This window comes from Falco peregrinus, chromosome 5 (genome assembly GCF_023634155.1).
Source record: "Falco peregrinus isolate bFalPer1 chromosome 5, bFalPer1.pri, whole genome shotgun sequence".
NCBI lineage: Eukaryota > Metazoa > Chordata > Aves > Falconiformes > Falconidae > Falco > Falco peregrinus.
The window spans coordinates 32,545,710-32,566,098 of record NC_073725.1 but is presented as its reverse complement, the minus strand read 5'-3'; the positions used below and the strand labels follow the sequence as shown (position 1 = coordinate 32,566,098).

The window sequence follows — 20,389 nt, the reverse complement described above, 5'->3', positions numbered from 1 at the left end:
CTTCTTTCATGTTCAAAATCTTCTAACCTCTAAGAAGTACACTGATGTTTTACAAACACTGATCTGTGTTTCAGCTGATGTTCTGAGTGAAGAAGCTATCCTCAAGTGGTATAAAGAAGCGCATGTTGCTAAAGGCAAAAGTGTTTTTCTTGACCAGATGAAGAAATTCGTGGAGTGGCTGCAAAATGCTGAAGAAGGTATGGGTTACTTAAAGAACTATAGTAGCCTCCTCGTGAATCAAATTTATTTTTTTCAGATTTTCGTTGTACCAGGCATATGAATTATACAGACTTAGAATAGAAAAACACCAGGCATGCCTTCTCCAAATTGTTTCCAGTTGCGCCTGAGCCTAACAACAAACACTTGGTGCTTTTTGTTGTTTGTGGTGTCCTTGTGAAGTCTTTAAGTCATCAGGTACCACTTGTCTGTAGATAAATGCTTCAAGCTGCTGCTGGAAGGAGTGCTGTACTGAGGACAGTGTGAAGTACCTTGGTGTTAGCATGCCCAACTGAACAGCTCACTGTGTCAGTGCCTTTTCTGCTATTATCATCTGTACTGGAGACATGAATATAGCCTCCCTGTGCCACTGCAGCTGAAATTGCTTTTAGCTGAATGGTCAGGCTGATAGGTGGGCTGAATTTGCTGCTTTTAAAGTGGTTGTTGCAGAGAGGAACTTGTTTCCTTAGTTCCCAACGTTGTTCTTCTCATGTTCTGCACAGGAAAATACTTCAGTTTGTACTGAATAAGTAAGTTATCTTTTTTTGCATGGAGAAGGAATTACATAGTGGGAAGATCAACCCATGTGTAATAGATAGGGGTATAATTATTAGTGTTCATTTTCACCCATTTAAAATAATTAAGTTCTAGAAATTTTAAGGGAATATGTAGTAATGCCAAGGAGCAGATAAAACTGCAGCAATTCACATGTGCAGGTAGCAGTATAAAAATGGTAGCTCTTTTCACACTTGAGCCTTTGGACCAGCAATCTTGGTCTAATTAAGCATTTTGCCCTGCCCCCCTTTAATCTTCTGCTTGTATGTCTTTCTGCTGCTCTTTATTTTTATCCTTTCCTGCATGTCCCCACTGCCAGATGTCCTTAATTACCAAGTCCAGTACAAATGGAGACAAAATGTTGCTGTAAGAACACGCAGACCATGTTTGCTCTGAGAAATCTGATCTAATGTGTGACACTTGTTGGCAGCAAGCCCTTTCCTGTCAGGTGAACACAGACTGAAAATACAGTATGATCTAAAGTAGCTTTAGGTAACAAAACCACCACGTATGTTCCTATTTCTAAATGACTTCTACTTCTCCTGCTTCTACTTCTAAATTACTTTTACCTTACGCTATACAAATCATAAAAAAATGTGCGCAGATATCATACCTGCTGTAGGGTAGCAGCACATCTGCCTTTCTAGATGGGCTGGATGATGATGATGGATATTTGCAGAGCAAACAGTTCAAAGGGTGCTTCCTGGATGCCAGCAGTACAGTCTGCTCATAGCAATTAGCAAATAATGCTGTTCCTTTATGAAACTCAGATGTGTGTTGTATGAGTCTGCAGATGAGGACCAGAATAATTCATAGTGATCTGGTTAAAATTCTAGTGACAGATCTATAAATGAAGAGCTCCACTGTGGAGGGTAGCAGAGTAGAAGAACCAGCTGTGTGTTACTTTTTGGTCGACTGTTTAATCTGCCAACCTCTCCTAGAAGGTACTAGGTGTGATGAAAATTTTGGATTTTGGAAGGATATCTTGTTATTTTTACAGAATTACTCACATCACTGTCCTTATGCAACCTCCATGAAGCATTTTACTTTCTTCTCTTCTAGAGTCGGAGTCTGAAGGGGAGGAGAACTGAGACAGTTCAACAAAGCACAGTCTCAATCTAGGTTAATGCCAAATGCGCTTGGGAATGCCGTACTGTTCAAGCAAAGAGGCTTTACTTCAGTGTCATACAGAAAACTATAGGCTAGGCTTTCCTTTTGTTTAGAAGAATAAAGGTTTTTAATGGAGCCCTGAGGCATTAGATGCTTTACTTGGGACTCTACCTCTGGCTCATTGTACACTAACTTAGGCAAAGACATTCAGCAAGGAGCCATGTAGAAAAAGTGAAATGAAATACTTATGGACTCCTTTTTATTAACAGTCTTTTTCAGGTACTATGGTAAATGAACACTCCAATTTCTGTTTATAGAACTGTTTGGTCTGTGTTTGTAGCTCAGTATTGGCTTGTGTATGTGATTTGACACCACCACATTTTTTTGAATAAATGGCTTTTATATCTTAGTTTTGTGGTGTTAGTGTGTATGCTTTTTAAGTTTTTATGATTCTTCAAGTGAAAATTACACAAGAATAGCAAGACATTGGTTTCATACTTCTTACCCAAAAAATCAGCATATGTAGTTAATTGGGATCACTGTCTAATCTTTATTGCCGTATTTCCACATAACTTTGGACATAAGCCAGATTCCGTAACAAATATTGATTTATTCCATTAATTCAAAGAAAATTTACAGGAACAAATCTGTGGAGTCCCCATTATGCAAGTGATAAGTAGCATAATGTGCGGTCTCAGCTCAAACTATACTTTGTTATTGGCGAGGGCTAAATTGTTCAAGAGAAAACATGTGTTTTGAAGCTAATGTTCTAAAATGACATGACTAGAAGTCATTACATGTGAAATCTGAAATTTATTTACATCGCCATGATGTTGCAGTCAGATATTTGACTGAAATACAGAAAACTAATCTTTAAACTTCTCAGGACCCATCACACTTTCTTGAATATTCACCTTGTGCCTTGATGTGATGCCACTTAAAATTCCAGTGCCTGGGACCTGACAGGGATGTTGCATAAATAGAGCCAATGCACGGGTTAGTACATGCATGTAAGTCTCAAAACCCAAGCCCAGAGCCCTGATGTTGTGGGAAGACTCAGCCAGCACTTGGGATCAGAGTTCCTGGAATCCAGTGTTGTGCCTTGTGGATGTGAACGCAACAGCAAAGGTCCAGCGCAGCACCATCGTCTGACTTGCACCTTTTTTTTACACAGCAGAGAATTGGGTAACAGTTGCTGCGATTTTATTTCTCACAAGTTACTTTAGAAGTAGTCTTCTGCCCCAGTCCTCCCTCTGCTGTCTGTGCCTCACCATGCTGGTGGCCCAGAATGACTAGGGTTGCAAGTCAGTCTGCTGCTACATAGCACTGCTCCAGTTCAGCTTCTCTTTAAGAAGGTGTAACTTAAACACTCTGCATCCTTCCCTTTAAACATAAGAGTTAAATCCACATGAAATATGAGTGATTGGATTAGTAAGGTTAAGAAAAAGCAGGCTTGTATTCTTACAGGGGAAGAGTATAATTAACTAATGAAGTGGTGTATTTTGTCACTAGAAACCAATAAGCTAACAAATAGTACAGATTTTTTTTATGGAAAAGTCATATAAAGCACAGATCATATGGTTGTAAATGTCTCAGTATGTATCTAGCTTTACTAGAAACAGCAAATAGCAAGTGGAAATCAAGCACTGTTGAATGCCAGCTTTCCATCTAGAACAACATTTATTTTGTAACACTTATTGATCTTTGAAAGGGGAAATATGTCATGTGGATATTTCCAGTAACTTAGAGGAGACAGTAAGAATCATATTCAAAAACAGAACTGATGCATTAGCTGCACACTTCCCATTTGTCTTTGTTATGACAGAAAATAAATTTGCCAGGCACTACTGACCTGGGGACCATCTCTTCACAAACTCTGCAGCTGTGAAGTGGTAGTATTGAGTCATTATTGCCAAAACCATTTCACAATCAAAATTGTGGTTTTCTGAGGTACCAATGAATACTCAGTTGTGTGTATGTAAAACTACTTCTCTGTATAGCCTAAAACTCAAACCGATTTCAAAGGTGCCCATTTAGAATAATGTGCAGAGGATACCATAAGCATACCTGCAGCTGGAGTGCCAGGGATGGCAAGGTAAAGGCTGGCTTCCTGCGGGCTGGCTGGGCCATCTGCTGGAGAGAAAACTCATCGTTGGCAGGAGGCACTTGGTGGCAAAAGGCAGCAAGTCTCGGATGCTGGCTGCAGCCTCAAGCCAGGCGCATTCATGCTCAGTAGGATCCACTTCACTGAAGTTCAGGTACCTACAAGCCAGGCACCGATCAAGTTGGACTCAATGATCTTTATAGGTCCCTTCCAACTTGAGAGATTCTACGACTGCTGATGCAGTTGTCCCAGGCTCCATTTATAGATGTTGTGTTAGAGAAACACGGGTGTTTTTAAGACAGGGCTGCTGGCCACGCTGAAACCTGTGATGCAGAGCAGGATGAGGAGTTGCACTCTGGACTGATGGTAGGTGTCTAATTTTCAGTGACACAACTCCCAGAACCCGATATCTTCCATGTGTCTGATGTTTAGCTCCTGGGAAACCCTCTCAGCTTTCCCTCCTCCAGCAAAATGATGCATTATTTTGCTTAGGCACTGTTTCTTAATCTAGTTTTCAGGAATTTTTTCCACTTAAATCTCTGAGATCAGCTCAGATGGGGAATTTTCACACATGCATTTCCATCCAGCATTTCGCATACCTGCTGTTAACCAAACTAGGTAGGGGCACAAATACAGATAGACCTTGTTTGCATCAGACCAAATTTCAGTACAAATGTATGTCATGATTAGGCTTTTCAAGAATTCTGTGGTTTAGAAGCTGGGCGAGGTTTTTGATGGTGACTCTTCAGGCAAAGCACCCTTCCCTGGAAGCCTTCACCAAGTCTGCATTTCAGTTAAAAATGTCCCCAATCCAAAGCATTTCTTTAACACAGCCCTTGAAGTAGCATTTCTCTGCTAAAGAAGTGAAAGTTAGAGTCAACACTAAATATATTCTTCAAATACAGAGTAAATTGTCTTACAAAAATAAAAAGATACTGCATAGAAAATATGCTTCCCATAATACGTTGCATTTAATTTTGAAACATCAGTGGAACCTAAATGTCAGAACTATACACACCTCTCTTACCCAACAATAAATTGCAATGGGATGCACTTTAACATGGGGATTATTGAATTTGAAGGTGATTTTCCCTTCTGGCCTCTGCCTCCTGAAGTCATGCTGAGGTTTTAACTAAGAGAGCCATTTCTATTGCTTTAAAACATTCTCCTAGCATGCAGGTTCCCTCCCAGAGAGGGACAGCATCTTTCTTGGGATGCCACAGTGAGTTAGGTTCTATGGTTCCCCTGGTTAAAGCACTGGGCAGAAATCTGAAAGGTGTCGATACAGTTCCTGTTTCTTCTGGCTTCAACTGCCTGACTGCGTTGGAGGCTTGTCTGTGTCAGACTCTGTACAAAGGGGGTTCCTACCCCACAGCAGTTAATAATCCTGCAGATCACAAACCATCATCAAGCTGGCACTTCAGTGTTTTCAGCAGCAACCCTGCTTGCACCTTCACCGTGTTTTGAGCAATAGAGATTTACCTGCAGGACATGTAATGGCCTTCCACGCCAGCATCCCTCTCATCTGCTTAGCCAGCACATCCCAAACCCAGTGGCCAGACGCATCCTAACAGGAGTGGTGGAGAAGCTCCCAAGCTCATCCCTGGGGCAGCTCCAGGCTGGCTGGGCAAGGAGGGCGTCTACCACCCAAAGAAACCAGCTTCTACGAGGTGAGACCTCTGCGGGGTCCCAGGGTCCAGTCTGCGACTACACCTTGGAGAGGGAGAGATCAGGGGTGGGGGTGGGGGTGTGTGTGCACACAATGAGGATTTTTTACACGAAAGTGGCTCTCGGTAATTCTAGCAATGAGTTAGCAAATTAAGGAATTTAGCTCTTTGTGCAGTCTTACAGGTGTCAGTAGTTTTCTAACAAACTAACCACATGTCTTGCAACTGAGTTCATCCGCTGGCTACATATATTAAATTAATGGCTAGTTACTCTTCTAGTATTTAAAAGTTTCAGGACATAGATGATCCTGGTGAACTGAAACACATTTTCATTCCACACAGAACCCCAAGTTATTGTAATTACTTCTTTCTGATTAAGGCCCTGTCCATTGTCAAAATGGATTTTAAAATGAAAAACTACTTTTGAACATTATTCTTAAATTATAAATAAAATATATACTTACTAAAATGCTTAATATAGTATATTCAATAGAAATAAAATTTATAAATGTCTAATATTGCTGAAAATACATATTTAGAATTAATATGACATTATTCATGCCTTATTTGAATATTAAAGATCTTTAAATAATATACAAAGACCATTTTATAAATGTTAAATTATTTTTTAAGAAAACTATTTAAAATGTATGTACATGAGAAAGTCACCACGCTAGTGCAAAGCATGTGTGAAGTACTAAAGGAAGATAATTAAACACAGAATATTTTGACTACAATTCAGTTTCATTCCATGAAAGCTGTTATTTCAAAGTGAATAAACTACCTTGTAACTTCAAAACTTTTACAATATATTTTTGTTTTGTTAAGAGTATTGTTGGCTTTACTCAAAAAACCTTGTTTTCAATAAGAACATTCAGAAAATTCAGAACACCAGGATTTTGAAGCATTGTTTACACATAATGTGTTTGCTTGGAATTTACCCTACTCTGCACTAGTAACTGAGGTGACAACCAGACAAACAAGTGATTCAGCTTTTCCCTTCCTGTGCTGTAAGAAACAGTTGGGCAACTACTTTAAGAAAACACACAGAATTTACCATCTAGCTGGTAAAATAGCTTTTAGGTACCTTTTAATACCTCTCAGCTATGCATTATTTTACCTCTGCAGCTTTTCAAATTAGAAGATTCAAAGGCTATTAAAAAATCTCTTAAAATACCACTTCTTTTGTATTTTAAGCATAATTCAGGATATGCTATTTATTAACAACTTTACTTGTAACGTAGGAATGCCTTGAAACCCTCGTCATGGCCCAGCACAAACTGAGCCATGTGGAGGCACATCCATGCATGAGAAGCAGCTACTCTTATCACATCTTCTCTGGGCTTGAGAAACACCTTTCAGAAGGGCTCCTATTCTTCATTAAGAGCTATGAGGTAGGGGTTTCTCTTATGACTTACCTAGCCAAGCTCCTGGGTAAGACTTTTGAGGATCAAACACTTCACGCCTGTTGCTTGGCATATAACAGAGCTGGGCAGAAAAACTGAAACAAGTGAGCAGTTTGCATGATCGTTTTCCAACTCTTGAGAGCAGGCCAAAAGGGTTAGCAAGCTTAAGTATAAACACAGGATAGTGGTATAACGTGAAAAGCATAAAATATGCTAAACAGTGCTACAACATATGCTTTCAGTACTACCCACACCAGTGCTCATTACCACATCTTTAAGCTACACACACTCCTTTGTAATAATGGAGCTCATGTTTTCCTGCTCTCTCTAGGGTCATATTAGCCAGCTTCCATAATTTTTGTAATTTCCACAAAAGCTAGGTTTTGGGTTTTCTTAAGTCTCATGCAGGTATGACTTTTTTTTTTTTTTTGCTGAAAACACTGAAACTCTTTCGCTTCTCAAATAATCACTTGACACTCAAATCAAGGGTTCAAGTGACAAGGAGACATTTGCTCAAATGTTTAAAAGCACACACCACCACCCCATCCCCCACCCCCCAGTCCATTTAGAGGCATAAGGTGTGTTAAACAAGGTCTCATAAATGGGTGGTGGGGGGGTCAATTAACGTTGACCTGCAATGCAGCCATAATTCACGGTTTAAGATGCAGAACTTTGTTCAAACACCCATCCACCAACCTGAGAGGGATGGAGGCCCTTCCTCCCTCCGCAGGTAGCACTCAGGCTTTGGGTCTCTGGTGGAGCTCATTGTGGGGCTCCAGCTCCCACCACAGCCCCCAGACGGTGGTGCCTGGGGCAGGGCACCGACAAGCAACTGTGGTATTGCATTAGCAGCAAGAAGCAGGCTTCTTGGCATCTTGTAGTTGAGCAGCATATTATTATTTCAAGACAGCTTGTGCACTTAAGCAATGACAGATCAGCTCTTCAAGAGAAGCAAAGAGCATGAGAAAATGCAGCCCAATCCCTTACTTTCAGTGGTGTAAGGGGGTGGGGTTGCTGAACTCTGGCTTCTGTTTTGAACCCCTTCCTCAAAATGCGAGCTTTCAAAACCACGGGTTCAGATGTAGGGCACGTGATGCTTCAGCCTTGCTGAGTTTGTCTGAATAGCACAAATTGAAGAAGACTTCACAGAAGTCACAAAACCTGCTGCTCTCAAACATGCCCTTGCTGAGGCACTGGTAAACTGCCTGGTAATTTTAACAGGTCTCCTCTGGCATCTCAAAGGCTTTGCTTTGAGTTCCTGTCATGTTCATGAAGTACCTTTAAAATCACATTGGCACTTAAAATGGGGCTTCTGATTACCTAAAATAAGGCTTATGCGCTGACTAAGAAATAACAGTCCTTTCTCAAAAGGAGCCATAAACACTATTACATGGGTTAATTGCAGCCATCCATTCAATGCTGGCCGAGTTGTGCTGGTTATCAAGAACCAAAATGAGGACAAATTGCATAAGCATATATTTTCCCAAAAAGGCCACATCTTTTGAGTTAGCAGGGAGGAAAAAGAAAACCTTCAGGGTTGGCTTCTTCAGCTTCACCAGGCTTTTGGTTTTGTGCTATGACATTTAAAGAAAAGTTAATTCCTGCTCCTTACCAGCCATGCGGGCCTTTAGACATCCATGTAAACAGAAACAAATCCAGGGAAGGGAAGTTATGCCAACACCTGCAGAAGACACGACTCGGGCAGGCGAGCACTCCCAGGCTGTGTGCGCAGCCTACATGTGGCCCTTGGCACAGAGCTGCTGCGCTGGCATCCCGGGTGACCTGCTCACTTGGTATTTTTTCCAGGCAGGGACCCAATTACCAGCATGACAGTGGCCGCGGTTCCTTCCCACAGAAGCCTGCTATCACCCCACGTGCTAGCAGTGTTTTCAGATGCTTGGCCCCTTCTGGGTTTCTTCTTTCCAGTTTACCCACATTACTCTCAGACAAGAAAGAAGTCCCGAGCTTATAAAGGACCTCGGGAGCTTCAGCAGGAGCTGTGCAGGTTGGAGTCTCACCTCACCACTGCTCCCTGCTGCCCTGGGGCACCAAGGGCCATACTGGGAGAACAGTGTCCTTAGTCTGACTGAGATCCTAAGTTATCCAGACAAAGAGGAGAGCAAAGAGTATGTGCTTGCTTTCCCGCTGCCTCTCCCACAAGGGAGGCAAGAGAGAAATGCACTTGTTGGTCTCAGCCACCACTAAGCAGGACTACACAGGTGGCTGTTTTGCAGACGTACAGGACGTGCTCCCTGCCCACTGGAGAGGCATTGCTGGACGGTACATGCCGATATCCACCACCAGGGGGCTGGAACCAGCTGATCTTTAAGGCCCCTTCCAACCCAAACCATTCCATCATCTTCTCCCAGCCAGCACGATGAAAGAGCCCAATGCTGGAACTGCCAATATGACACAGCTGCAAACTGACAGGCAACATTCTGGTACTTGGATCTGTCACTCCCACGGCTGTTGGCTGCCAGAAACTCAAATTACCTCAGTCCAAGTGTCTCATTTAACAGCTTAACGTTAATGACTGCCACTGCATCCTACACTCATCACTAGCACTTCTATTGATGGTGTTACAAGACTCAAGTGTCTGCTTCCGCACTGTCCCGCACCCGTCACCCTGCGGGACTGCAGGGAAACTGCAAACTGCTCAGGAACTCCACTAACACACCCATGAACACCAAATTTCTCTGATTTAGGAACACACAGGAATAAAAAAAGAAAGATTTGACCCAGAATGAACAAATGGCTGTATACGGCAACTTCATAATGATAAGATGCATTTGCATTGAAGTCTCGTCCAGTACATCAGTTGCCTGAGATTTTTCTGTTTATTTTTCCCTGATGAAATTTAGGAACATTGCAGACAGGCCAACATAACTCTCTCCATCTCGCTACACGTCATTGCTGGGTTATTTGCGTAACACTGACAGCCATAAATTACACCAGAAGAAATAAACAGTATTGTTGATGCATCCAAGGATATGACCAAAATAAGGTCTGTAGGCAGACCTATGTTATTAGGCTCACTAGTCTAGCTGGGAAAAATCAATAAGCTTTCAAGTACCTCAGTCCTTCTCCAGGTCCAAAATAGAAGCAGCAGCCTTGAAAAAAAAAGAAAAACCAACTGAGAACAACCGCTCTGCAATGTAGTTAGACTTTTATCAATAAAACCACCTGAGAGAAAACAGATGGTATCTGTGATACTGAAGGATATTCTAAAGGGAAGTGGGCAGGCACATAGTTTATAGTTTGTGGAATAAGTAGGACGTGTCAGTGGAAGCAAAGGTTAAAAGATATCACAATCTCTCTTACTGTGTTGATACCTGAAGAAGTTCAAATCTAGAACATTCAGACTTCTCCCTCCTCGCTCAAGGGTCACAGACAGCACTACACTAACTGGGAAAAAAACGGTATTTGGCATGTGGCTGGGTGCCCATCCATGCAGCAAGTCTGTCCCTTTCTGTCCCTATGATTCAGGCCCTTGGGATAACACCAATGCAAAGAAGTCTTCTGAAAGAGCCTGGAGACTACACTTCCACAACCAGAAATTTCTCTCGTGTCAGGAGAAGGAAGCAGTGTATGAACAGACCCGGAAGATCACACTTTTCCCAGCTTTTGAATATAAAATAAAAATTCTGTGGTTTTACCAAGACAGTTGGATTTTGAGGTTAACAGAAACAATGTTATATTTCCACTTGCTATGACAGACTTCCTATCTATCTTCTGCATTTTGCTTTGAGCTTAAAACATTAATAAACCCAGAAACCTCTGAACCTGTAAAGCTGTTCCAAAAGAAACCATTAAGGCTGATTTCTAATCAAAGGGTACCTCAAACTACACCCAGCTGAGAACATCCGGAATTCTCCCCCCTCCTCCTCAGAAAACACACATAATTCAAGAAATCCAACATGGAAATGCCTTCTGCTCCCAGGCAGATCACCTCTCCCCTACAGGTTGGCCCAGGTTTCCAGAAAGACTGGGGAAACATCTTGTTACACTCAGCTCAACTTCTGGACCTGCCATCAGAGCCATCTGCCCTCCTGTGCTGCTGGTGCCAAAGCAACTGTGCAGCAGTACCTGCTGCAGCCCCTCACCTCAGGGAAGGAAGGGGGATCCCCTCCTTCCCCAAGGAATGGAGCAGGGACCAAATCTTCTGCTTTGGACCCCCCTTGGTGGCCCCTCCAGCTGGCACACAGCCTCCTGGCTGGGCCCAGGGTAAGCAAATCTCATGAACCACATCTGCTGGCAGACTTCCTCTGTTCCTCAGGGAAATCTGCGTTGAGGGCTAAAATAATCACAGCAGCCAGATTCACGGGGATGCAGTCTCCAGAGATCCCAAATAGGCCAGCAGCTTGTCAGGGGAAACGCCAGTGCCCGGAAATACTGCAGAGACAGAGAAGTACAAGTCCTGAGACGAATACTGGATACAAAAAGCAAGACAGAAAGATAATTTAGAATAACTGCACAAATCAAGGTCATGTGCCGTCACTTCTGCACCAAATAGCATGAATGTACTGCTCTCTCATGTGCTGTTCCTCCCACAGTCACACCCTGGTCCTTGTTGCCAATGTGCAGAGATTGCTTTATCTCGAGTTTTTTTCCTTTTATTTCAGCTTTCATGTGCATTCTGTGCATAATCACATTCACAGTTTCCTTTACATGTTTTCTTTGTTTTGTTTGTGTGGGTGAGTTTTAATATCTTTATACCAGCTTGTTACAGTTTAGCGATTTATGTAGCATCTATGTCATTCTATTTGTGTTATAATTTAGTGGCTGTTAAAGCAACTGAATTGGCTAGTTTTTTTAAAGAAACTTTCCTGAAACAGCAGCTCTTTTTAGGTGCTCCTTTAACTGAAGAATTCTCAGGGCAAAATGCAGCTCAAATGATACAGGTACACATCCGGATGATTTATTTAAAGCTGAATAATACAAGCCTCCCTTCAAGGACTAGCAAAGCAAACAGCCACTTGTTCATGCCCTGTAAGCAAACTCAACTTCATACGTTACTAAACTTCAGGATAGATGAAATGCAAGAATCAGATGCAGGCAAGAATAATCAGGAGGGATAAATGGAAGTTATATGAATATATCTAAAGAAGTCCTAAAGCAACTCGTTCTCATGACCCTAAACTCCAAATGGTTTCCACAGGGTCTGGGAGAGGTCTGAAAGACGTAAGCGGATATACGGACAACTGACTGAAGAGGAACACATGGTGGTGCTGATGTTGCAAAGCAGCCCTGAATTAACGTGAAAAAGGCACAGAAGTGTGGTCTTCTTGAGAATACTAATCCTCAGAGAGGAAGAAAAAGGACAGCTTCTTCCCATATCAAAAAAAGAATCCATTCGGGACAACTTTAATAGTGTAGACAGGAACCTAGAAGTAAACTAGAGGAAAAGCACAAAAGCATTGCCTTCTTACAAACATAAACGAGAGAGTGATAGCAAAGCAACAACCTGCCAGCTAAAGTCTTGCAACAATGGGAAGGTCTGAACCATGCTGTGGATGACATTTAAGCTGGAATTTTGTTTCCATGATGAAATTAATGCTGACTGTTCTCACAGGAGGCCACTTAAAATATCAGAAACCCAGAAAAATTATGGAATTCCCAAGGGTTCTTACTGCACCCCATAAAAAGGCAATGTTGGAAATCCAGATATTCCCCCAAGATACAGGCATCAGAAACAGAAACTCCTTCCAGTTTTCGAGAAGGTATTTGGAGAAAGTGCAATTATTTTACTCACCCACCTCTCACCAGCCATCTTTCGCTGCTGTGCTAGCCTGTAACATGCAGAAATACATTCTTCAGAGGCAAACAAAAAACCAGAAATCACCCAGCCCAGTAAAAGAATATTAAACAGGTCTGATAAAGCACAGTGAAAAAAAACCTGACTATTGAATAAAAATACCAAATGTACTCTACTCCCCAAATGCAGAGGGGCCTACAGCATTTGGTTAGCGCAGGGCACATGTTTGACACAGGAATGTCAAATAAAACAAGCATACAATTTAAAAGAAGAACTGTCTTAGCTGCTTCTGCAGTTCAAGATTTATCCAGTGTCTGGAATAAACCCTGTACTTTTGAGGGATCTTCTGCTTTGTTCTGTCAGGCCTGTGACCTTCCTGTACTTCATCCCAGTCATGGAGATGACACTCGAGGCAGACATCAAGATACTTGAAAATACTTCATGAATTGTCCATTTCTGAAAGATTCTCACATCATCAGAAGGCCACAGCAGCTAACTTTACTACAGATAAGCCATGCCAACAGAGCAGGGTGAGCATACCGACTGTGCTTTACTGAAACTGCAGAAAGAAACAGCACATATACCAGAATCTGGCATTTTGTGTTTCTCTTCTTCCTATGAATTTTTTTTACCTGGGATTGCTGGTTTGGAGCAAACATGTCTATTCTCTCACAAGTGATCTATCCCAATTTAGCAGGAAGTCAAAGGAAAATACCAGCTCATGACATCCCATAGAAAAAAGGACTGCTTTGGCTCCTGGACAAATGACACAGAAATGATGATGGAACTGTGTTTATTTAACCTAGATAAAAGAAGGCTGGGGGCAGACCTACTGCAGTCTCCCACTCTCTAAAAGGAGTTAGAGTAAAGACAGAGCCAAACTGTTCTCAGAGGGACACCGCAAAAGAACAAGGCAACAGCCACAAGTTGCAACACAATCAATTCTGATAACAGAAAAGTTTTTCACCATAAGAGTACTCAAGCACTGGACCAAGTTGTCCGACAGGTTGTGGTCCTCCATCCTCAGAGATGTTCAAAATTTGACTGAACGTCTCCCTGTGCAAACTGTTGTGGCTCCAGAGTTAGCCCTACTTTGAGCAGAAGGTTGGATCAGATGATCTCCAGAGGTCCCTTCCAACCTGTGTTCTCCATGGTTCTGTGACATGCATGACAACTTGTCACACAGCTCACATGCACAGGGTGAGCAGCAACACAGTCAACAGACAGACCTGGTGAGGAGCACTTAGCTAAACAACTTACATCAGAACCTTGGTGCTGGAACTTCCTTTGTTATGCACAGCATCTCTCCCCACCCTTCTGCTCCCACCATACAAGGTCTTGCTCAGACCATGCTCTACTGTGGTTCTACATACTTGTAAACAATTCAGATTTCTGCTTCTTAGCATATGGTGCCTGATTACTTCAGGATTTCTTGTAGCTCTCCCAAAGAATCACCTGGGAGGGCTTTCAGCAGATGGTATCCATTTTTCCTTCAAATCAAAACCAAGTGGTGATGGTTTCCACCTGAACCTGATAAAGAGGAAATCTTTGGGATGCGATGGTAATGAGAACCTGCAGCAGAGTTAAGACCAATAAAAACTACAATTAATTTGAAAACTGCTTACTCTCTCACTGCTTACACCCCACTGTTAGTCCACAGGCGTTAACATGTCCTGTTAATCACAGAGTTATTGTCTTAACTTGTATTTACTGTTGAAGTTTGCTGGGTTTATATCAGACCTGAAGAACAGATGTGACAGTGGATCAGGTGCCAGCACACTGCATTGATACACTTCCCATGAGAACAGAGTATGATACACACTGTCTCAGAGAGGCCACCTTCCCAGCAGTTATCCACCTCTCCAGAGACACGCAAATGCCTTATACACAACAGCACAAGTAAGTTAGGATTTGGCTGCAGGAAGCATTATACCACTTCGCTACCTGGATCTAGAATTTTGCCTTTTTCTCTTCCAGACTTCACTGAAACCAGCCCAGTTCCAGGACATTCCCAAATCCTGGTCTCAAACAGAAGGACAGGGCTTTGGGTCACGCCTTTCATGTTATTCAAAATATCATTATACTGCTATTTTCAGCCTCCAGTTGTTTCTTTAATATATTAGATGCAACAAACTCTCCTTATCGTAATCCTCCACCACCATCAAAATGGATTTTAAATGTGCTGAAAGGTGTTTCTTACAATTAAGGTAAGATCTTCAGAAAATCCCAAGAACTAGCTTCTGAATCTATAAAATGCGTATTTGCCTCTTTCACTACTTTTCGAAGGCTGACCTCTGAAATACACTTTCCCTTTAAAGTCAGTGGCCTGGTCCTGTTTTAGTTCTTCAATGGTATTATTTTTCCCCTCACCTGTCTATAAATGTTAGAGGGACAAACTTCACCAAACCTATCTTTTGTCTGGCAAGCACTGTTCATGAGACGATTCAAAAGACATGAGCATCAACTGAACTAACAAGTCAACATTATTGTTACACTGCAATGTATTTTCACCCACTGCATGGTAGATGCGGTGGGAATCATAAAGAATGGCTTAAAAAGCAAGGCTGGACATCCAGCTACTCCATCCAGAACAACTGCTTCACACTTACCTATAGCTGCTTTTACTTGAAAAGAGCTTCCCTTCTAGGTAGTTTTCTAACAGTGATTTACATTTCCATGCTTAATGCAAGGACTTTATGTGATTTTGATTCTGGTCAGAAAGTTAATCAAAAAATACATTCAGCATATGTCTTTCCAAGAGCACAAATGAACAAACCATTATTTCTTCAGCAGTCATTCGTAACAACTTGTTAACTTTATTAAACTGAACATTTGTTGTGTGTTTGCCTTTGGAGGAGCTAATTTCTGACCTAGTTGTGGGTTGCTCCAGCCACTGTACTTAAATGGCCTATTTTCCTGTTCTGATTTCCCCTTTTTAATCTACAATGCTCCACTTCACTAAAAATTAATTAAATAAAAATGCCAAAAATAAATAAAAATTCTCCTCTGCAGAAATGTATGCCTGATCCAAACAACACAGGCAAGTTTATTCTGTACACCAGAATCATCTCTCCCTTGTGTCTTGCTCATCATAATCATCAACATGACACACCACCACAGCACCTTGCTCGTCTGCCCGTAAGACAGCAAAGATCAGTGCAACAGCTACACCTGCCTATGCTGTTCCTCACCGCCTGGTGCCAGAAAGGGCTTCTTTAACATTGCGGGTGGAATGGCACAAGCACAATAGCACTGCCAGGGAACTGGTTTTGTTCCAGGAAGTGGAGAGAAATTCACCACGGCACAGCCAATTCCTTAATAAATGAGTCAGTAAACAACTGGAGTGTATCTTCATGACATTTGCACTGAATTCAGCTTAAAAAAACCCCAACCCTCGATAGTTACTGCAGATAACATTTTAAGTGTATGTTTTATTGACTCCATATATGCTACCTGCTGCGTTACTGATAACTAAGGTGACTAATTGACACGACTGAGTAACTGAGGCAGTTCATGTGACTGAGATGACTCAGATTTCCCTTTTCTGTGACACAATAAATGTCTGGACATTGGAGCCTCTACTTCCCATGCAGAGACACAGCTGATCATAAACAGCATTTTACTTCACAGACTTTGTTGACCCAAACACAGATCCTACAGCCATCATCAAACTTCAGACACACTTACTGGCTCAAGTGCAGGAACATGCTTTAATGGTCAACTGCCATGGTAGGATAAGCCCCTTTATTTACTCCAAGTTAATCCAGCTGAAACCCTTCCCCTTTGGGCATATATGCCATTCACTTCAATACCAACACCTAAAAATGTCAACTGTACATAATAAATACTTTGAAAACAATTTAGACAGCAGATGCTTGGCTTGTTTTTTAGAGCTGATGCAGTATGCTTTAAAAACCATCCTGTGGGGCCCTTTTGTACATATAAAAGGAAAATGACAAATTCCCTAGATGCTGCATCATCATAGCAACAAGTAAAAAATTACTGATTTTAACACTGTCATTTCTGGTTTTCCTATAGTGTCTTAAAGGAAGCAAAACGACTAATGCTAGACTTTAAAAACAACAAAACAAACAGAAATACAACAAATGTAGCCAGAAACTAAAATTATGCAAGGTGCATTCCAAGTTTAAAATTCTAATGGCATTAGCCCTGGTTTTAACATGCCTGATTGTCTTGTGATAGAGTTCACACAATTTAGACTTATGCTTATTTTTCCTACTATCACAAGTATTTTGCTTATACATTTAAGAAGAAAAAGTCAAACTAAATCCTAACATTAATAGTTACAAGTACAGAGATTGCATGTGGCATTCCTGCTCCTGAAAACACCTCGGTTTTTTAATTTGTTTTTCCTCTCCCCGATTTTGATGTGCATGACAGAGTTTATACAAACAACAGGGGAAGAAAAATGACTTTACAAGACAAAGAGCGAAATGAAATAAGAGAGCCATGAATGGCTTACTGTAAACCTGGGAAAAATAAAGCAATGAAAATAAACTTCTGCAAAGAGTGTTTCACTTACAATGTTTTAGATGCTCCATAATAGCAGAGTAAGGAAAAAGGTTACAGTGTCTCAATTGTAAGACAACAGTATATACTTAAGAACTTTGTATATACTTCAGCCTTCACATTTCAAATTTGTGCCTCAGAAGTGACACAGACCTTTAGATTTCAGGCACATAATAAATAACATAAACCAGCAACAATAATGTAGGATCACAACCTACAGAAACAGAAGAGATTTGCTTGCATTCAGTGTTTCAGCATAAGGCCCCATGCAGAAAACCTTCTGAAAACAACCCAGCTGATGTGACCTTTACAGGGAAATGAAGAGTGAACTACCCAAATGGCTCAATTTCAAGCTCTTCTGATGAGTAAGAAGGATGCCAGCACTGAGCCCCACTGTGTTCACTCCCCTCTCTCCTCGCATACTTTTGTCCCATCTCTGAGTGCACGTCAGCAGCATTACAAGTGCCCAGTGGACTCTTCCCCCCACCACAGTTTCCCATGAAAGAGCGACTAATTCACGCTGTTCATAGCTGCTTCTGTTGCCAGCATTGCCATTGAAAGGCATCAAAGAAAGGCAGGAGAACAAAGACTGTGCAAGGAAGCGGAGAATAAGCATCTGAAAAAACGTGAGGGAAGAAAAGGAAAAGGCATAGTCTGCTCTTGGTTACATCTAGCAGCTCTAGATTCACATAACAGATGTGAGTGCAGAATTTGTCCCCTATAGAGACAAAGAGTGAGGAGATAAATATTTAGGATCTTCACTTGGACCAGTTATTTAAATAAACTTTAAAAAAACCAAACAAAACCCAACACCATCTATGTTTTCCCTTCAGAGAAGGGCTTTCCTCCAACTGCAAGAGAGCCTTTTTATAACTAACAATTGTAATGATCCATTTCTAGCCAGAATACAAGCTAGCTTCTGCAGCCTGATGCAGAATAGGAGCACAGACACACTTCTGACCACTATCACAAATTACAGTAGGCGGCACAGCCAAATTGCTGTAACAGCAAGAAGTAGTATTCTAAATGCAAACCATACTCCAAGTTTGTACTACAACTTGGAAACAGAAATGGAGGAAGGACCAAAAGCACTAGAACCCAGCTACACTAATTTGTCATAGCTCTATTTATTTAATTGAAGCCTCCAATTATTTATATCTGCTGAACTTTGCCCCAGAGTTTATGGTCAGAAGTGGGTACAAGCTAAGTTGCATTAGACCTAGTTAAATGCCTACCCTGAACCTGTAATAGGTACTTCCCACTCGCAAAGGGCTGTAGGAGCTGGGTCCCTTAGTAAGAAACACCAGCCTTAATTAATAAAGTGGAGGTACACCTTTTAATTATTAATAATGAAAGAGATTGTCTGAGGGCGGCAGTGGATGATAATACTGAATAATTCAGCACTATAACCAAAGGAACAACGGCACAGTAACTCTAGATGTGAGCATTTGCAACAAAAATCCAACAAAAACATTTGATATGCTGATGGCTTCTTGTGTTCAGGAAAGGGTATGTATTCAAGATACTCCTTCCTATTGAGTGGGCATCAAACAATTTCTGAAACCTGTCTTTACAATAGAATTAAAAGCAGCTGGTAAAATTGCACTGAAGCAAGCAACTTTATACTAGGCTGGGCCTAGTATATAGACCTGGGCCCAAAAGATCAGAAGTACGGCCCTGTAAAGGCAGTAGCTCCTGTTAGTAAATCTGCATTTCCCATAGGCCAAGTTAGCCACATCAACAATTTAATTAGCAAGGGGAAAAAATCTACAACAGATATTTCACTCATCCTTTCACTTCACAAAGCTGCAGCAGCAGGGACAGTCTGTCTGTCAAGTTTAGAAACAAACTGAAAGCTTCAGCAGCTGTTGAACATTCAGATTTAATTTGTGGTCACAAATACTGCAGAATTTTAATGTGCTGCCTGGCTAGCAGCTGAGAGGTAGACACACATCAGTTAAAAAGTGACGAGTCTTTGTTACTGTATGAGAAAAAAAGTCTGGCAAAACATCAAAAAGCATGACAAGAAGATATTAAAAAAAAAAAAAAAAAGGGCAAAAAGATCTGAGTGACAAACCAAGCAAGATGAAGCCTGCTGCTGTTCAGCCTCTTTCTGTCTCACTGCTGGCAAGGATTATTAGCCTGCGTGCCTTCCCTTACCAGACAAAAGGCATCCAAATTACATAAACCAAAACCCTTTTGGAATTTCCTTCCTCAATTGTTTTGATGACAAGTTCCTTTTAAGAACTGTTATGAATTCATCAGAAAATAGATGCTGCTTCTGCTGCTTACTAGGAACTGACCATCACACCACCTCCTCTGGCTCCAAACAGTGACAAAGTAGAACTGCTGTGCTGCATACGCTTACAGACGTCCCAAAGGAGGAACATGTCCCCTTGTCTCTTTATGAAGCACAGCAAAAAAATGAAAATAACTTGGACACTAATCCTGCAACACATGTACACATTCAAGTAGCTGGAAGTGATCAGATTTGTTGTATTTATTATAAAGCATCATCAGCACGGCCTGGCCCACGGCGACTGTGGAGACAGGATTTCAGAAGGTACTAGACAACTGGGACACCATTCAAGCCCGTTAAAAACAGTAACAAAAACTTGGTACTGACCAGTAGGAAATCATTACTAGAGATGAAAGAGTTTGACTACCTGTAAGCAAAAATATTTAACCCTCGAACTAAGGAAATACACAGGTGCAAACACGTAACAACTGGCACAGTGGAAACGTGACTGCTAATAAAACTTTTAAACAGCAGTTTTAAGAAGAGAAATAAATATACAGGTGAATAGGTGGCAAAACTTTTAACAGTACTCCAAATACCTCAACGCCCTGGGACGGTAAATCCCTGGACGTTTCCTTCCGATCACACTGGGCCGCGGCCTACAGGTGGGCACCGCCGCGGGCGGGGCCGGCCCCCACGTTCCCTGAACAACAAAATGGCCGGAGGTGCCCCGGCCGCGGCCCCCGCCAGCTCCCCGCTCCCCAGCCAGCCCCGCGGGCGGGGCGCGCAGCCAGGGCCTCCTCCAGC

At 41.8% G+C, this 20,389-nt stretch overlaps 1 protein-coding gene and 1 long non-coding RNA gene across 9 annotated transcripts in view; one reads left to right on the top strand and one right to left on the bottom strand.

Moving 5' to 3' along the window:
• BZW2 (basic leucine zipper and W2 domains 2) overlaps nucleotides 1–2,290 on the top strand; it is a 56,523-nt gene extending 54,233 nt beyond the window's left edge. For both annotated transcript variants that reach the window (XM_055803481.1, XM_055803480.1), the window contains 2 exons: nucleotides 75–197; nucleotides 1,834–2,290. In XM_055803481.1, coding sequence (XP_055659456.1) covers nucleotides 75–197; nucleotides 1,834–1,862 — 152 coding nt within the window. In that variant the 3' untranslated portion in view covers nucleotides 1,863–2,290. The remainder of the gene's footprint in view (nucleotides 1–74; nucleotides 198–1,833) is intronic.
• Nucleotides 2,291–2,674: 384 nt separating this feature from the next.
• Nucleotides 2,675–20,275, bottom strand: LOC114011633 (uncharacterized). Of its 7 annotated transcripts, XR_008747144.1 has the most exons (6): nucleotides 20,182–20,267; nucleotides 11,162–11,450; nucleotides 10,132–10,168; nucleotides 7,071–7,221; nucleotides 3,949–4,840; nucleotides 2,675–3,264 (listed from the first exon to the last, which is right to left on the bottom strand). It is a non-coding gene; the product is annotated as an uncharacterized LOC114011633 (long non-coding RNA). The 7 variants fall into 7 exon arrangements; XR_008747145.1 differs by lacking the exon at nucleotides 11,162–11,450 and having other exon boundaries at nucleotides 20,182–20,266; XR_008747148.1 differs by lacking the exon at nucleotides 11,162–11,450 and having other exon boundaries at nucleotides 7,071–7,153; nucleotides 20,182–20,262.
• Between the last annotated feature and the right edge of the window lie 114 nt (nucleotides 20,276–20,389).